The following is a 17570-nucleotide window of genomic DNA, read 5'->3' as shown; positions in this document are numbered from 1 at the left end:
ATGTTTTTCACATAATATGTGATATAAATAAAATATTACATAAGTAGGAAATATTGTTTTGGGTTCTCATAAGCATATATTATATATACGTATATAAAATATATATATTATAACCTTTTAAGGTTAATATAATTATTATATATGTATATATATATATATATATTTTATTACGATCTACGAAAAAAAAATGAAAAAAGGAAAACTAATATAATTTTATTAACACTTATTACATGAACAAATTTTTTAAATGTATATAAAATGATTTTCCAAAATTGGACGTTTTTTTTGTTCATTTATTTCAATACATTTATATTATGAAATATACAATAATTTTCGTGTTTCATATAATTGTCAATTTTTATACATAATATATTATATATATATATATATATGTATGAATTATTTGTTTAAGGATTATAATATAAAAATAATCTCTTTATTATTATTTTTTTATTTTATTTTTTCTTATTTATTTGTTTATTTATGAAATTCTAAAAAGTTGATATTCTTTACAATATTATTATTGTTGAATTGCATATTGAAAGTGAATTAAACAAATACCTGTGTATTATTATTGTAATAAAATATATTTATAATATATATATATATATATTTATATTTATATTTATATATATTTATATTTATTTTGTTTTTTAAAATGATGTAATGAAAAGAAAAGAAATTAATATAATGCTTTAACAATATCTTGCATATCTACATATACACATGTTATTAAAATAATATTAATATTATTATATTAATTTGTTTTTAAAAAATTGAACAAGTAATTAATACGTTAATAGAATAATGTTTGGTGACAGCAATTTTTTTGTAGATATATTTGCACATATATATTTATATATATGAACCCATATATTTATTATAATTATTTAGTTGTAGAAGGAATATGTTTTTTTTGTATAATAAACTGACTGCTGGGTCAAGGAAATCTGATAATATATTAAGGGAGCAAAATGAAGATTTGGAAAAAAAGGATGTAACATTAAATTTACATGAAAAGAAAAAAGTTGAAGAACATAAAAAGAATAATGACGTTTTTAAAAATGAGGAGGATAATTTTTTCTTTGTATTTGATGATAAAGAGATAAATAAATTGAATGAAATAAAAGAAGAACAATGTTATATGAAAGTAAATGATTTTATAAATGAAAAAGGATATATATTAAATGATACAAATCTTTCTACGATTAATAATGATATTACATCATTAAATAATAATATAATACATTCTAGTGATAAAACTGTTTGTACAAATTATGATATTTATCCATCAAATAATAATAATAATAATATAATACATTCTAGCAATAGTAACATTTTTGTAAATGATTCACCTATGGAAAATTATGATGATAATACAGATGATTTTTTTAAAATAGATCAGAATAATTTTAGCTCCTTTCAATTTAATACCTCTTTTGAAAATGAGAAAAACCTAAAGGAAGAAGAATTAATGAACCATATTGATAATATTAACGTATGTGATACAATAATAGATAAAACAAATTTTAATACATTAAGTGATATAATACCTAATGATAATTTATTTAACGATAATTTGAATATTTATGAAGGAAATAATAATAAAAATGATGTAATATCAAATGATTTGTTTATTCTAAAAAATAATTATAATATGAATTTTGGGAAAATTGAAAATGATGTAGCAATAGATAGATTTAATACATTTGAAAAATTAAAACATGATAACAATGAGAAGAATTTATATAATTTAAATAACGAAATGAGTGATAAGGAATTGTCAAATAATAATAAGGATGATATATTTTCTATAAAAAATAAGTTTCTTATAAATGAAAATAATATATCGTCAGAAGATAAAGATATATCTTTTATAAATAGGAAAATGGAAAGTAATCAATGTGAAGATTATTGTGTTAATAATAATACTGAAACAAATAATTTTTCGGATATATTACAAAATGTGTACTCAAAGGATTATGAACCTACAACAATAAATGAGGATATAATATATAACAATTTTGAGGTTATGAATAAAAATAATAATGATGAATTTGATTTTATTATACCTAGTTCATTAAATAAGGAACAAGATAATGGAAATGAAAAATATCAGAATGTATTTGATAGTAATAAAAAGAACCTAGAAAATATAGCTGTTGACGATCCTCTTTTCTCCAATTTTTCAGAAGAAAGAAAGAATTTTTTTCAAAATTGTGATATGTCAAAAAATATTTGGTTAGATAATAAATTTGATGAGCATAATATTTTTGAAAAGAACGAAATGTATGAAGCTAAGAATGCATATGAAAATGAAAATTATGATGAAAAGGTTGTGGATGAATCAAGAGAATTTTTTGAAAATAATCGTTTCTTTTGGGATGACAAGTATAAAAATGTGGATGAAATTAATGATAGAAGGATGGTAGAAGAAAAGTGTGATATAGAAAAAAATTATGATGTAGAAGAAAAGTGTGATGTAGAAGAAAATTATGATATCGAAGAAAAGTGTGATGTAGAAGAAAAGTGTGATGTAGAAGAAAAGTGTGATGTAGAAGAAAATTATGATGTAGAAGAAAAGTGTGATGTAGAAGAAAATTATGATGTAGAAGAAAAGTGTGATGTAGAAGAAAATTATGATGTAGAAGAAAATTATGATGTAGAAGAAAAGTGTGATGTAGAAGAAAATTATGATGTAGAAGAAAAGTGTGATGTAGAAGAAAATTATGATGTAGAAGAAAATTATGATAAAGCAGACGAAAAAACATATAAGGAAGAAACAGGAAGAAAACATTTCGAAGAGACCGAAGTAAAATATGATGATGAAAAAACGCGAAATAATTTTGAAGAAATAGATGAGAACTGTGAAACAGTGATAGAAGAAAAATATAGTGAACAAATGAGAGAAAATTTTTTTGAAAATGTAAAAGACAATTTTGATGAGAAAATGAGAGAAAATTTTTTTGAAAATGTAGAAGAAAATTTTGATGAAAAAATGAGAGAAAATTTCTTTGAAGAGGTTGAAGAAAATTTTGATGAAAAAATGAGAGAAAATTTCTTTGAAGAGGTTGAAGAAAATTTTGATGAAAAAATGAGACAACATTTTGTTGAAGAGGTTGAAGAAAAATATGATGAAAAAATGAGAGATCGTTTTTTTGAAGAGGTTGTAGAAAAATATGATGAAAAAATGAGAGAACGTTTCTTTGAAGAGGTTGAAGAAAATTTTGATGATAGAATGAGAGAAAATTTCTTTGAAGAGGTTGAAGACAATTTTGATGAAAGAATGAGAGAAAGTTGTTTTGAAGAGGTTGAAGAAAAATATGATGAAAAAATGAGAGAAAATTTCTTTGAAGAGGTTGAAGAAAATTTTGATGAAAAAATGAGAGAAAATTTCTTTGAAGAGGTTGAAGAAAATTTTGATGAAAAAATGAGAGAAAATTTCTTTGAAGAGGTTGAAGAAAATTTTGAAGAAAAAATGAGAGAAAATTGTTTTGAAGAGGTTGAAGAAAAATATGATGAAAAAATGAGAGATCGTTTTTTTGAAGAGGTAGAAGAAAATTTTGATGAAAAAATGAGAGAACATTTTGTTGAAGAGGTTGAAGAAATGTATGAAGAAGTACCAAAAAAATATGATGTAGAAATAGGAGAAAAGTATAATGAAGAGATGTGGAAAATACATGAAGAAAAAATAAAAGATAATTATGATGAGGAAAAAGAAGTAGAAGAGTTCTTTTTAATTGCTGATGAAAATAAAGAAGAGAATGAAGATTCCAAAGTTAAAATACGAAATATTAATAACAACAGTTTTGATTTTGAAAATAAAGAAACCTATGAAATTGACGAGAAAGTACCAAAAATAAATGAAGAAGATTTTGTTTATGAAAATAATGAAACCTTTGAATGTGAAAACATATTTTTGAAGAGAGAAGATAATAATGATTATGAAAATGAAATAGAAATAGATGAAATAGGAGAGGTAGTTAAATTTGGTAAATATCATATGAATAATAAAAATAATTCGTATGATGATATGAATATATTAATACATGATTTTAAAAATGAATCACTCATTGAAAAATGTGATGTTGATAATTTAGATGGTGATGATAATATAGATGGTGATTATAATATAGATGGTGATGATAATTTAGATGGTGATGATAATTTAGATGGTGATTATAATATAGATGGTGATGATAATTTAGATGGTGATGATAATTTAGATGGTGATGATAATATAGATGGTGATGATAATATATATGGTGATGATAATTTAGATGGTGATGATAATTTAGATGGTGATGATAATATAGATGGTGATGATAATATATATGGTGATGATAATACTGAAAATTTATTGAAAGAACACAAAATATCTGTTAATGAAAGTGAAGAATTAGCACAAGATATAAGAGAAAAATACGAAAAAAGAGATAATGAATATGTTGATTATTTTGAAGAGAACAGTGATATAATATTTTATAATAAAGGAAAGAGAAAAACAAAGGATTTATTAGTTGCAGAATATTCAGAAAAATATATGGATAATAATATTGAAGACCATGAATTGGTTATATCGCGTACTAGTATAAAAAATGATAAAGAAACATTAAATGATGATAATATTGATTTAAATAATAATATTTCAAATGAATATATAAACAATAATAATGACGATATAAAAAGTGTACATGATTCATTTTCTATAAGTAATAAAAATGAATTACAAGAAATTTGTGATATATTAGAAAAGAGTATAAGTAGTAATGATATTAAATCTAATGACGTATGTGTACAGAAGAAAAGCGAAATATATAATAACAATATTATGAAAAAGAAGGAGGAATTAAATAATGATAATAATTTAAATGATGAAATGTATATGTCTGATATTTCAAATGATATATTTAAAAATAATGAGTATACAAAATATGTAGATAATGTATATACTTTTGATGAATGCAATAGTAATAATTTAATTGTAGGAGAAGATGAACATTGCGTTAGTTCAATGAATTTTGAATATCCTTTTAATATAAATAAAATGAATACTGAAAGTAATAATATTTTATATACACAAAATGATAAAAAAAAAACAAATATAAATTCCTCTAAACATCCTATGTCATATATAAAATGTTTTGAATATGCATCAGATAGTTTAAACTATTTAAAAGCTTTAAATGGGTTACCTCCTTTACCATTTTTAAAATGTAAAGATATGAAACCTTATATGAGTCTTTTTAATATTGTTCTGAAGGTTATCGAGTCAAATGATTATAATGGTAAGAAAAAAAAAAATAAATAAAAGTAAATAGAAAGTTTATATATTTAATACTTAAATCCTTTGATATGAATTATTTATTTATTTATTTTATATTATTTTTTTAAAGTAGATAATTTTGTATACATTTTAATGGGTGATGAGACTGGGTGTGTGTATGTGAAATTGTGTATGAAGTATAAGGAGTATTCTCAAGTAAGTTATAAAAAAGAAAAAATAGAATAAATATAAATGTACATATATATATATATATATATATGTTTATTTGTTCATATATTTAGGTTGACAATACGATTATGTTAGCTAACTGTTACGTTGCAGTTGAAAACGGTCATATTGTTTTATCAATGAATGAATACAGTAATATATTTTTACTAACATATGATAGTATAAAATATGTAAAGAAAAATATAAATTATTCTGAATCAAAATTTGTTGAATTATCTGAATATGGAATTTAACAATAATAAAATAGTAGTGTTGTAAGAGAAATATTTTTATAAATAATTTGAATAATTAATTAAATATATATATATTTTTTATTATTATTTTATTTTATTTTATTTTATTCCATTTTAGTTTATTTATTTTTTTGTTAATATTATATATATATATATATGTTTATTTTTTCTTATACATTATTTGTTTTTATACGTCCATATTACGTATAATGATAATATATATATATATATATATATATATATATATTTTTATTTAATATTTATTTGTCTTTTTAATAAATTTTTTTTTTTTTTCATAATTGAAAAAAAAATTAAAACTTTTCATAAAAAAACGCATCATATATATTCTAAAATGTTTTGTTCTTTCAAAAGACACCCCAAGGAGTGAAATAAATAAGTACACATATATATATTATATGTTATAATATATATATATATTATTTATGGTGGGATCTTTAAATATATATATTATTTTTTTTTCGCACATTAAATATTATGATTCCGTTTTAAAACTAACGTATATTTTAATATATACTTTATAATTGAAAGAAAATAAAATACTTAATAATTACAGAAAAGGTTCAGTTTACTTTTATGATTTAAAAAAAAAAAAAAAAAAAAAAGTTTTTTTCTATGTAATAAAATAAAATATGCAGGTATATAAATAAGTAATGATAAAAACACATATATATATATATATGTATAATATTATGGTATTTCCATCTTTAATATATACATTCATTCAACTTATAATTTTCTCATTCGTTACAAAGAAAAATGGAATTATTCCATTTTCTAATCTCAAAGTTGTACTAAGCATCGACCATATAAATCATAAATGAAAAAAAAAAAAAAAAAAAAAAAAAAAAGGAAAAAAAAGAAACTAAATACATATCTGAAAAATATATAGAATAAAAGGTTCTTATACTATATATATTTGATATTAAAAAAATTAATTTTTTTTTTTTTGTTTTTTGTTTTTTTTTTTTTTTTTTTCTCTCTCTCTCTCTTTATATATATACATATCTATTTAATATATATGTGTATATTTAGTTTTCTTTTATTATATTATTTAAGCTCTGTACATGGTACTGGATATTGATGGGTTTACTGATTTGTTTTCAGTTTTTTTTGCTGCTGGAGTACCTTTTTTTTTTTCTCCTTTATTTTTATTTAAATGAATACCTAAACCAACTGCACCCCCAATAAGTAAAGCAACTGCTGAGGCTATAGAACTGTATAACATTATTTTTTGGTTTCTTTTTTTAATTTCTGCTGGTGTTAATTTTTTTCCTGCCTTTGCTTCTACCATAGTATTGTAATCTCTTGGGGCAATAAAGTTGAGAGCTAAGAGGGCTGCGAAGAAATATAAAATTTTGGAGAGTTTCATTTTGAATAATATAAAATAAAATTAAATAAATTATTGATAAATAAATCAATGGTGGGAGATATGATAATATTGGTATTAATAATAATCCAATAAAAACTAGGATAAAATAATAATGATTATTTATTTTTATAAAAAAAAAAATTTATATATTAAAAATTACTAAAGAAAAATTTCTTTACTAAATTTTAAAAAAAATTAAAAATTAAAAAAATTAATTTTTTTTTTTTTTAATTTAAAAAAAATAAATAATTAAAAAATAAAAATTTTAAATATTTTTTAAAAAAATTTTAAAAATAGAAAAAACTAAAACAAAACATAAACAAAAACAAAAACAAAAACAAAAAGCAAAAATAAAAAACTATTTTTTTAAAAAAAGTTTAGTTAAATATATATTTTTATATATAATATATATATAATAAAATATATTCTATATATAATAATAATATTTGTTTTAAAAAAAAATAACTATTTGTTCTCTTTTTTTTTTTTTTTAATAGGGTTTTGTATTATATTAATACAAATGTAAAAAAAACAACATAAAAATATAGGAGGTGGATGAAGTAAAAAATAAAAATAATGTACTAATTATTATTATTTATTATGTTTTTTTTTTTTGTTATTTTTTTTAATATGATTATTTTATATTTATTATTTTAATATATACATAATAATTTTCTTATAAAAAAATATTTTTTTTTCGGTTTATTCATAAAAAAAAAGGTATAAAAAATATATAAGAATTATATAAAAAGGTGATATAATTTAAAAAAAATAAACATTGGTTAGTTTTTAACATTATTCTTTTTTAAAATAATATAGATATTTATAAATAAAATACCTTTTTTGTAAAAACATTTTTTTGGGGTACCTCTATTTTATATACATATTTATGATATATTTATATATATATATATATATATATATATAACTAAAAAAAATAAAAGAGAAATAAATAACTGGATATATATTTTTAATTCAATAGAACAATATTTACTTACTTAAAAATAACTATATTTTATATTTTATATATTTATTATGGTTCATTGTTTTTTTTGCATGCTTTTTTTTTTTTTTAAATATATAATAAAAAATGCCTTTTAAAAAGTAGCTAAAAAAAATTCAATGATTTAAACTGTAAATAATAAAAGTTATATATATAAATATATTTATTAATATAATATAATACAATATAAATAATATAATACTTATTAAATATATTTTTATAAAATAATAATTATAATATATATAAATATTATAATATTTACTATAACATGTCAGATCATAATATATAATAATATATAATATATTTAAATAATGAATGTTTGTTTAGGTGCCATAATATTAAATGTAAAAAAAAAAAAAAAAAAAAAAAAAAAAAGGTTTCAAATTCATCTTTAAAATTAAAGATTACAATATTATGAAGATAATGAAAAAATAAAATTTATCCAATTATTTTGTGATAGTATTATAGAAATTATATTTATATATAATAATATAGCAGCGATTTTTATTAAGTTTTTATATTCCTTTTATATTAGTTATAGAACAGTTCTTTTTAAATATAAGTGCCATAAAAATAAGATATAAAAATAAAGTGAAGGGTACTTTATTATAGTAATATAGCATATATATATATATATATATATATATAATATAAATATGTTTTATACATCGTGAGGTTTTAAAATTACTTTTGTGTATTAAAAATAAATATAATAATAATGAACTAACTTAAAAGAGTATCAAAAATTTATAAAAATTTTCATATAACTTATGCATTAACATTATATTATATAAAAAACATACATTTTTTTTTGGTTTTATGTATATTTAAAATTAAAGTATAATTTTATATCCACCTAATATATTTAATGAGGTCTTTATGGATAAAGGATATAATATTATATATATTTTTTAGATGGTTTTAATTGTATGTGAATGTATTTTTTTTTTTTTTTTTTGTTTTTATAAAAAAAAAATGTAGATATTCAAGTACTGCGTTTTCTAAAAATAAATAGTTATATATATATATATTATATATGTTTAAATTTATAATAACTTCAGAACACATTTTTTTTGTTATTTTTTTTCTTTTTTACATTTGCTTATTAAATATAAAATTGGCTAATACTATAAATATATAGATGAAAAAAAATATTATAGAATTAACAAAAGAAACTTATTTAGGAATATTTACGCTATACTTAGAATAATATGAATAATATAGAATAAATTAATTTATATGGCTCATATTTTATTAGGTGTTCTTCTTTATATGTACCTTATTCTAAAAGGAAGATAATAAACAAATATATGTATATATATATATATATATATATATATATTTATTTATTTATTTATTTATTTATATTTATTTATAACCATATAATAGTCAAAATACTGTAAGGTTTAAATATATAGAATAAATTACACATGTAGTTCTTAAAGAAAGAAAATTTCTTCTTTTTTTAAATAAAATTATTTTGCTTGATAAAAATCTTTTTTTCTTATCAAATGAAGGAATAATGTAATGAATTCAAAAGAAAAAGGTTTAATTCTTTTAAAATTAGGATGATGAAAATATAGTAAAAAAAGCAAAACCAAAACGAATACAAGGTTATATTTATTTTTTTTTTAATGTATACTCTATATTAAAAGTATTTTAGTGTATTATAAATAAACTTTGAAAATATTAAATATTTAATATATATTGTTATCCTTAAATAATGATTATATATGTGATCATTTTTTTTTTTATATATAGAAATTATAAAATTATAATTCTATTATAACACTATAAGTTTTTTTTTTTTTTTTTTTTTTTTTTTTTAATATGATTATATATATATATATATATATATATATATTTATTTACTATTATATAAGGCAAGGTTATAGACCTAAATATAATAAGAAAGATATTTTCTTTTTGATATTAGTTATTTATTATTATTAGATTATTAGTGTGTATTATCAAACTATATATAGTCATATTGACTATGTAAATATTGAACTTAAATTATTTGAAATCTATAATTTAATTAGATGTTAAAGCTTAATTACATTATAGATGAAATATATATATATATAATGAAAAGCGAAACATAAATTATACATATATATATATACATTACATTATTTAATTATATAAATTATAATAATAGTATATACATAAAAAGCTACAAGTAAAAAAATATTAACATAATAAAATTATTGAATTATAAAAGTTCCAAAAAAGAAAAATATATGTAGAAATAAAATAAAAATTATACAAAGAATTAAATATAGATATAAATTTTATATTTAATTACAAATCAAAATTATATAAATTAAAGAAAGAAAAAATATATATATATATATATATCTCTGTAACAACAAACATACAAAATATGAATATATATATATATATATATATATACAATATATTGCATAAATCAAAAGGGAAAAAAATAAAAAAAATCAAACACAGTTATATTCATACATATATATATATATATATATATATGTGTAAAATATAATATTGCACTTTTGAACTATAAAAGTTCCAAAGATATAAAAAATAAATATAAGGTATGTAACATAATTATATATATAAACTATAAATACATATGTTTATTATTACATATAATAAATTATATATCTTAAAAGTAATCAAAAAAGAAAAGACATCAAGTTATATATATATATATATATATATATATATTATTAATAATTTTATACCTTTTTTTTTTTTTTCTTTTTTTTGTACATATAATATTTATGTTCTTGTACAAAAAAAAAAAAAAAACTTGATTAGGATAAAATAAAAAAAAATAATATTGTTTCACAAAATTTTGTTAATTCATAAATTATGGATAATATCGTATTCATTATAATGGTGTGTTTTAACTAAATTCTGGAAGTAAAAAAAGTAAATCATTAACGAAGTTGGATATACGGGATAAAGCTCCAGGTATTTTATCTTTGGGTATATAAACAAAATTTTTATCAATTTGTGAATCATAGCATAATTTTATTGAATCTAAATTTTTAAATAAACCTTTTTTATCTTCAGACGTATTTTGACATTTAAGATAATAATAATAAATTTTTGATGCGTCTTTTTCTAATTCAAATATATCTGTTAATTGTTTTATATAATAGGGTGTTAAATCTTTATCAAAAATAAAGGCACGTAAACGTTCACTTATACGAAGAGCCATTGGTACTGTAATTTCTAATGGTAATTGAAAATTAATAAAATTATTTTGAGTTTTATTTATTTCTTTTAATATTGCATCATTATCATTTAAAGAATTATGTTTTGATTCGTCGTTATCAATTATTGTCATTAAATAATTTTTTGTAGAAATAAATTCGATTTCACAAATGTTATTGACAGTTGTAAAAAATGATTTATCTACTCTTAACATATCTTCATATTTAAAATATACAGGCACCTGTCCATCTTGTATATTCACATTATATTCATGACTATTTTGTTTTTCGAATGAAGCATTATTTGTATGACGGCCAGGTTTTTGAGGCCATTTATTATATACATGTTTAATCGATTCTCCTGATGAATTATCATTTATAGGACGTTTTTTTTCTTTTCTAGATTTTCGATTTTTACAATTCTTATGTTTTTTTTTATTCTTATTCATATCTTGTGATTCGTATTGTCCATTTGCCATGTCATGAATATTACCTTCATGTTCTTTTACAACGCTATTATTTTGAGGTCCATGATCCTGTCTTGAGGTGTAATTAACATGATCATATGGTTGTTTCTTTGATTTACGACGTTGATTAGGATTTTTTTCTTCATTTATGATATGATGTGGGTGATGATTTTGTTGTTCATTTATAATATGATGTGGGTGGTTATTTTGTTGTTCATTTATAATATGATGTGGGTGGTTATTTTGTTGTTCATTTATAATATGATGTGGGTGGTTATTTTGTTGTTCATTTATAATATGATGTGGGTGATGATTTTGTTGGTGATTCATAATATGATGTGGGTGATGATTTTGTTGGTGATTTATAGTATGATGTGTGTGATGATTTTGTTGGTGATTTATAATATGATGTGGGTGGTTATTTTGTTGGTGATTTATAATATGATGTGCGTGATGATTCTGTTGTTGATTTATAATATGATGTGGGTGGTTATTTTGTTGGTGATTTATTATATGATGTGGGTGATGGTTTTGTTGGTGATTTATTATATGATGTAGGTGATGGTTTTGTTGGTGATTCATAATATGATGTGGGTGATGATTTTGTTGGTGATTCATAATATGATGTGGGTGATGATTTTGTTGGTGATTCATAATATGATGTGGGTGATGATTTTGTTGGTGATTCATAATATGATGTGGGTGATGATTTTGTTGGTGATTTATAGTATGATGTGTGTGATGATTTTGTTGGTGATTTATAGTATGATGTGTATGATGATTTTGTTGGTGATTTATAGTATGATGTGGGTGATGATATGGTTGTTCTAATGGAATATTATGTGGGAAATATTGTTGTTGTTCAAATGCCATATCACGTGGATAATAATTTTGCGTTTTCAAACATTCATCATAGTCATCATGTTTCATTTTATTTTTTCTTCTTCCTTCATGCTTATCATTTTTTTGTTTCTGTTTTCTTTTTTTTTTTCTTTCTTTTGTTTTCTTTTCATCTTCCTCTTTTTTGTCGTCTTCTTTTACTTCTTCTTCCTCTTTTTTGTCATCTTCTTCGTCTTCTGTTTCTTCTTCGTCTTCTTCTTCTCCTTCTTCTTCGTCTTCTTCTGTTTCGTCTTCATCTTCTTCTGTTTCTTCTTCATCTTCTTCTGTTTCGTCTTCATCTTCTTCGGTTTCTTCTTCATCTTCTTCGGTTTCTTCTTCATCTTCTTCTGTTATTTCTTCGTCTTTTTCTGTTTCTTTTTTTTCATCTACTTCAGTTTCTTCTTTTTTGTTTACTTCTGTTTCTTCTTTTTTGTTTACTTCTGTTTCTTCTTTTTCGTCTACTTCAGTTTCTTCTTCGTCGTTTTCATCATCTGTTCCCTCTTCGCCTTCTTCATCATCTGTTCCCTCATTGTCGTCTTCATCATCTGTTTCATCTTCGTCGTCTTCATTATCTGTTCCCTCTTCGTCGTCTTCATCATCTGTTCCTTCTTCGTCGTCTTCATCATCTGTTCCCTCATCGTCTTCTTCTTCGTCGTCTTTCTTTTCTTTCCCAATTTTTATTTCTGTTATTTTAGTAATATCTGTTTTTTTTATTCCCCCTTTTTCTTGTTCTTTCACATCCTTTTCTTGTTCTTTCACATCCTTTTCTTGTTCTTTCACATCCTTTTCTTGTTCTTTCACATCCTTTTCTTGTTCTTTCACATCCTTTTCTTGTTCCTTTACTTCCTTTTCTTGTTCCTTTACTTCCTTTTCTTGTTCCTTTACTTCCTTTTCTTGTTCCTTTACTTCCTTTTCTTGTTCCTTTACTTCCTTTTCTTGTTCCTTTACTTCCTTTTCTTGTTCCTTTACTTCCTTTTCTTGTTCCTTTACTTCCTTTTCTTGTTCCTTTACTTCCGTTTCTTGTTCCTTTACTTCCGTTTCTTGTTCCTTTACTTCCGTTTCTTGTTCCTTTACTTCCTTTTCTTGTTCCTTTACTTCCTTTTCTTGTTCCTTTACTTCCTTTTCTTGTTCCTTTACTTCATGTTCTTGTTCCTTTACTTCCTTTTCTTGTTCCTTTACTTCATGTTCTTGTTCCTTTACTTCATGTTCTTGTTCCTTTACTTCATGTTCTTGTTCCTTTACTTCATGTTCTTGTTCCTTTACTTCATGTTCTTGTTCCTTTACTTCATGTTCTTGTTCCTTTACTTCATGTTCTTGTTCCTTTACTTCATGTTCTTGTTCCTTTACTTCATGTTCTTGTTCCTTTACTTCCTTTTCTTGTTCCTTTACTTCCTTTTCTTGTTCCTTTACTTCCTGTTCTTCTTTAACATTATTATGGTATTTTATTTCTTTTTCATTTTTATCTAATATCTCGATTTTTTCTTGTTTATAAATTCTTTGAGGTATATGAATTTCTATATTTTCGTCTTCCTTCTTATATTTATTATTTTGTTTCGTTCTTCTTTTTCTAGAAGATTTCTTATTTCTCTTTTTTTTGTTCTTGTCCGTAGTGTTTGTAGTTTTTTTTTCTTCGTTTATATCAAGTTCTTTATCCACATCATTTATATCATACATAATATCACCATATGCTGATAGACCTTCTATATGAAAATCTGTTTCATTCATCTCATGTTCTAATCCTTCATAACCATAATATAGTTGATCTTCTAAATCATCACTACTATAATCACTTTCTTCATCCAATACTTTTGTTATGGGACCAAAATCTATTTTCGCTACTTCTGGATATCTACGTGTAAAGTTATTATTTTCTTGTTTGACAGATTTTGTTGTTTTTTGTAATGATTTGGGGATATTTTTATTATGTCGTTCATTTTTTCCAGATAATGTATTACTTTCTATATTTATTTTATGTGTGCTTGGTTTATTTGGTTCATTTTCTTTATTTGGTTCATGTTCTTTATTTTGTTTATCTTCATTATTTAGTTCATGTTCTTTATTTGGTTTATCTTCATTATTTGGTTTATCTTCATTACTTGGTTTATCTTCATTATTTGGTTTATCTTCATTATTTGGTTTATCTTCATTATTTAGTTCATCTTCTTTATTTGGTTTATCTTCATTATTTGGTTTATCTTCATTATTTGGTTTATCTTCATTATTTGGTTTATCTTCATTATTTGGTTTATCTTCATTATTTGGTTTATCTTCATTATTTGGTTTATCTTCTTTATTTAATTCATCTTCTTTATTTGGTTTATCTTCTTTATTTAATTCATCTTCTTTATTTGGTTTATCTTCATTATTTAGTCCATCTTCTTTATTTGGTTTATCTTCATTATATAGTTCATCTTCTTTATTTTGCTTATCTTCATTATTTAGTTCATCTTCTTTATTTTGTTTATCTTCTTTATTTTCTTCATTGGTTATTTGAATACTATGAGGAAATTCCTCATTTATGGTACCTGGAAAATAAGAATCCAATTCTATTATTGTATCTATTGTTTCGTTATTTATTACTTCATTTTCTTGTGATAGTGTTTGAGGTGTATTTATATTTGATTCTCCCCAAAGCAAATTATCCGTATATGTATATTTTCCTTCTTTTATAGAATCTTCATTTTGTAATGAAAAGGGCTCTGGAACAGACCCTACATTATTTTTATTTATGAAATTTAGAATTACACCGATATATATTAATATTATATATTTCCTTAACATTCTCTTATTATTATTATTTTTAAATTAATAAAAATAAAATGAATTAAATATACTTAACAAATTCTATATTCATATATACATATATATATATGTTTATATTTATATTAAATTAAAGGTATGCGATTAATTATATAAAAACGAACCATCTTATATATATATATAATAATTAAATTCTAACATATAAAAATTAAAAATACATATGTTTTTAAACTTAAACTTAAACTTATATATATATATATATACATAATACATAATACATATACATATATGTATATTTCAGTATTATATATTAAGAAAAGATAACAAGAACAAAATAAAACATTAAAAACATAATATATATATATATATATATATATTACATGTACTTTTCTTTCTTTTTTTTTTTTTCTTTTTTTTTTTTTTTCTATTTTTTTTTCTCTTTTTTAGGTAGTATTACATACCACTTTTTTATTTTCTCCATTTGGATTACTTATTTTTTATTTATTTTTTTAAGTACTACATGATATTTTATATATTAATACTAAAGGTTTATCTTTTTTAAAAACTTATCTTTTAAAAAAAAAAACTCAAAAGATTAAAGATATCACAGATATATTATATATAAGAACGTATACACTTATTTAGGAACTTTTTAAAATTGTTATTTATAATATAAAAATTTATATAAATTGCATGTGTATATCACTAAATATATTTTCTTCCTAATACATATAATATATATATCATAACTAATACTTTTTATAAATGAAATGGTTATGTTTTTTCTCTTTAAGGTGTACAATAATAAAGTACCCAAAAAAAAAATATTCTTTTTGAAATATATTTTTAATCATAAGTACCACATCTACCTATATATATAAATAAAACAAAATATAATAAAAAAACAAATTAATTTAATAAATAAATAAATATGTATATACATATAATATATTATATAGATACCTTTTTCCTTTTGATTAACATGTAAAATTATTGGAAATTATTATGAATGGGATAAAAAGAAATATATATATATAATATATATATTGTATACATATTACATTTGATCTTTTTTTTGCATACTATAAATTGTATATATATATATATAATATTACAGAAGTGTTTTATTTAATATATTACTATATATATGTTTTATATTATATTATTATTTAAATATATTATATTGTATAATATATATATATCCTTTTATTGAAAAAGGAGGGGGGGAAAAAATGACTATTTCTATTAGGAAAGAATTTAATATTTATATTAATCAATTCATTCATTTCATTTTATTTAATTTTATTTCCTTTTTTCTTTTCTTTTTTTTTTTTTTAATTTTTTTGTTAATATGTTTTTCATTGAATTTAAAATGTATATATGTTAAAATTCATTAATAAGAATGTATTAATTTTTTGAAATAATATATATATATTATATATAAGGATTATATATATATGGGTATTAGATAAATGGTTTATGTTATATTTATTATGAAAAAGAAACAAAAAGGTAATAAATAAACATATAAAGAAAACAAAGAAACAAATAAAGAAAAAAAAAATAAAAAGGAACAAATGTGATATAAAATTTTATGATATATTATGTAAAACATGTTGATTTGTTTATTAATATAATTATTATTTATATATTTTGAAATAATAAAGGAAGAGTAAAAAAAAAAAAAAAAAAAAAAAAAAAATTTAAGATTATATATATATAAAATATTATAATTTGTATTTTTTTTTTTTTTTTTTTTTTATATTTGGTGTAAAGTTCTTTGTGAATGTAATAAAATATTTTATATTCCGGAATATAAAGGAGTGTAAGTATTTTGTAAAATAATATATAATATTTTAATTTTAAAATATTTATAAAATTTATATATACAAGAAGAATAATATGTTTAATAAATTGAGTGGATGTCTTGTTATACGTTCAAAATTTTTCTAATATAATATTTGCTTAAAAGAATATATTGATATATTTTTTTTTTCTGTTGTATTATAAATAAATAAACAAATATATATATATATATTTATATTTATATATTTATGTTTTTTTACTCAATGTGTATATTTTTCTTTTTTTTCTACTTTTCATATGGTATGCATAAGAAGAGGCATATT

The 17570-nt window shown here is 20.3% G+C and overlaps 3 protein-coding genes across 3 annotated transcripts; 1 reads left to right on the top strand and 2 right to left on the bottom strand.

Annotated features, from left to right (window-relative positions):
- Nucleotides 1-907: 907 nt before the first annotated feature.
- Nucleotides 908-5748, top strand: PADL01_0201400 (conserved Plasmodium protein, unknown function; the record flags this gene model as incomplete). Its single annotated transcript, XM_028681048.1, has 3 exons — nucleotides 908-5288; nucleotides 5397-5482; nucleotides 5569-5748. The coding sequence occupies 3 exons, from the start codon at nucleotides 908-910 to the stop codon at nucleotides 5746-5748; spliced, it is 4647 nt and encodes a 1548-aa protein (XP_028536259.1).
- Nucleotides 5749-6820: 1072 nt separating this feature from the next.
- On the bottom strand, nucleotides 6821-7138 carry PADL01_0201300 (early transcribed membrane protein 2; the record flags this gene model as incomplete). The annotated part of the gene is made up of 1 exon (XM_028681037.1): nucleotides 6821-7138. One exon carries the CDS (start codon nucleotides 7136-7138, stop codon nucleotides 6821-6823), a length of 318 nt encoding a protein of 105 aa, XP_028536258.1.
- A 3884-nt stretch (nucleotides 7139-11022) lies between these two features.
- PADL01_0201200 (conserved Plasmodium protein, unknown function) lies at nucleotides 11023-15462 on the bottom strand (the record flags this gene model as incomplete). The annotated part of the gene is made up of 1 exon (XM_028681026.1): nucleotides 11023-15462. One exon carries the CDS (start codon nucleotides 15460-15462, stop codon nucleotides 11023-11025), a length of 4440 nt encoding a protein of 1479 aa, XP_028536257.1.
- Between the last annotated feature and the right edge of the window lie 2108 nt (nucleotides 15463-17570).

This window comes from Plasmodium sp. gorilla clade G2 (genome assembly GCF_900097015.1).
Source record: "Plasmodium sp. gorilla clade G2 genome assembly, chromosome: 2".
Classification (NCBI taxonomy): Eukaryota; Apicomplexa; class Aconoidasida; order Haemosporida; family Plasmodiidae; genus Plasmodium; species Plasmodium adleri (nom. inval.).
Note: the sequence above shows the minus strand (reverse complement) of the source record. Positions and strands in the feature narration are given on the sequence as shown.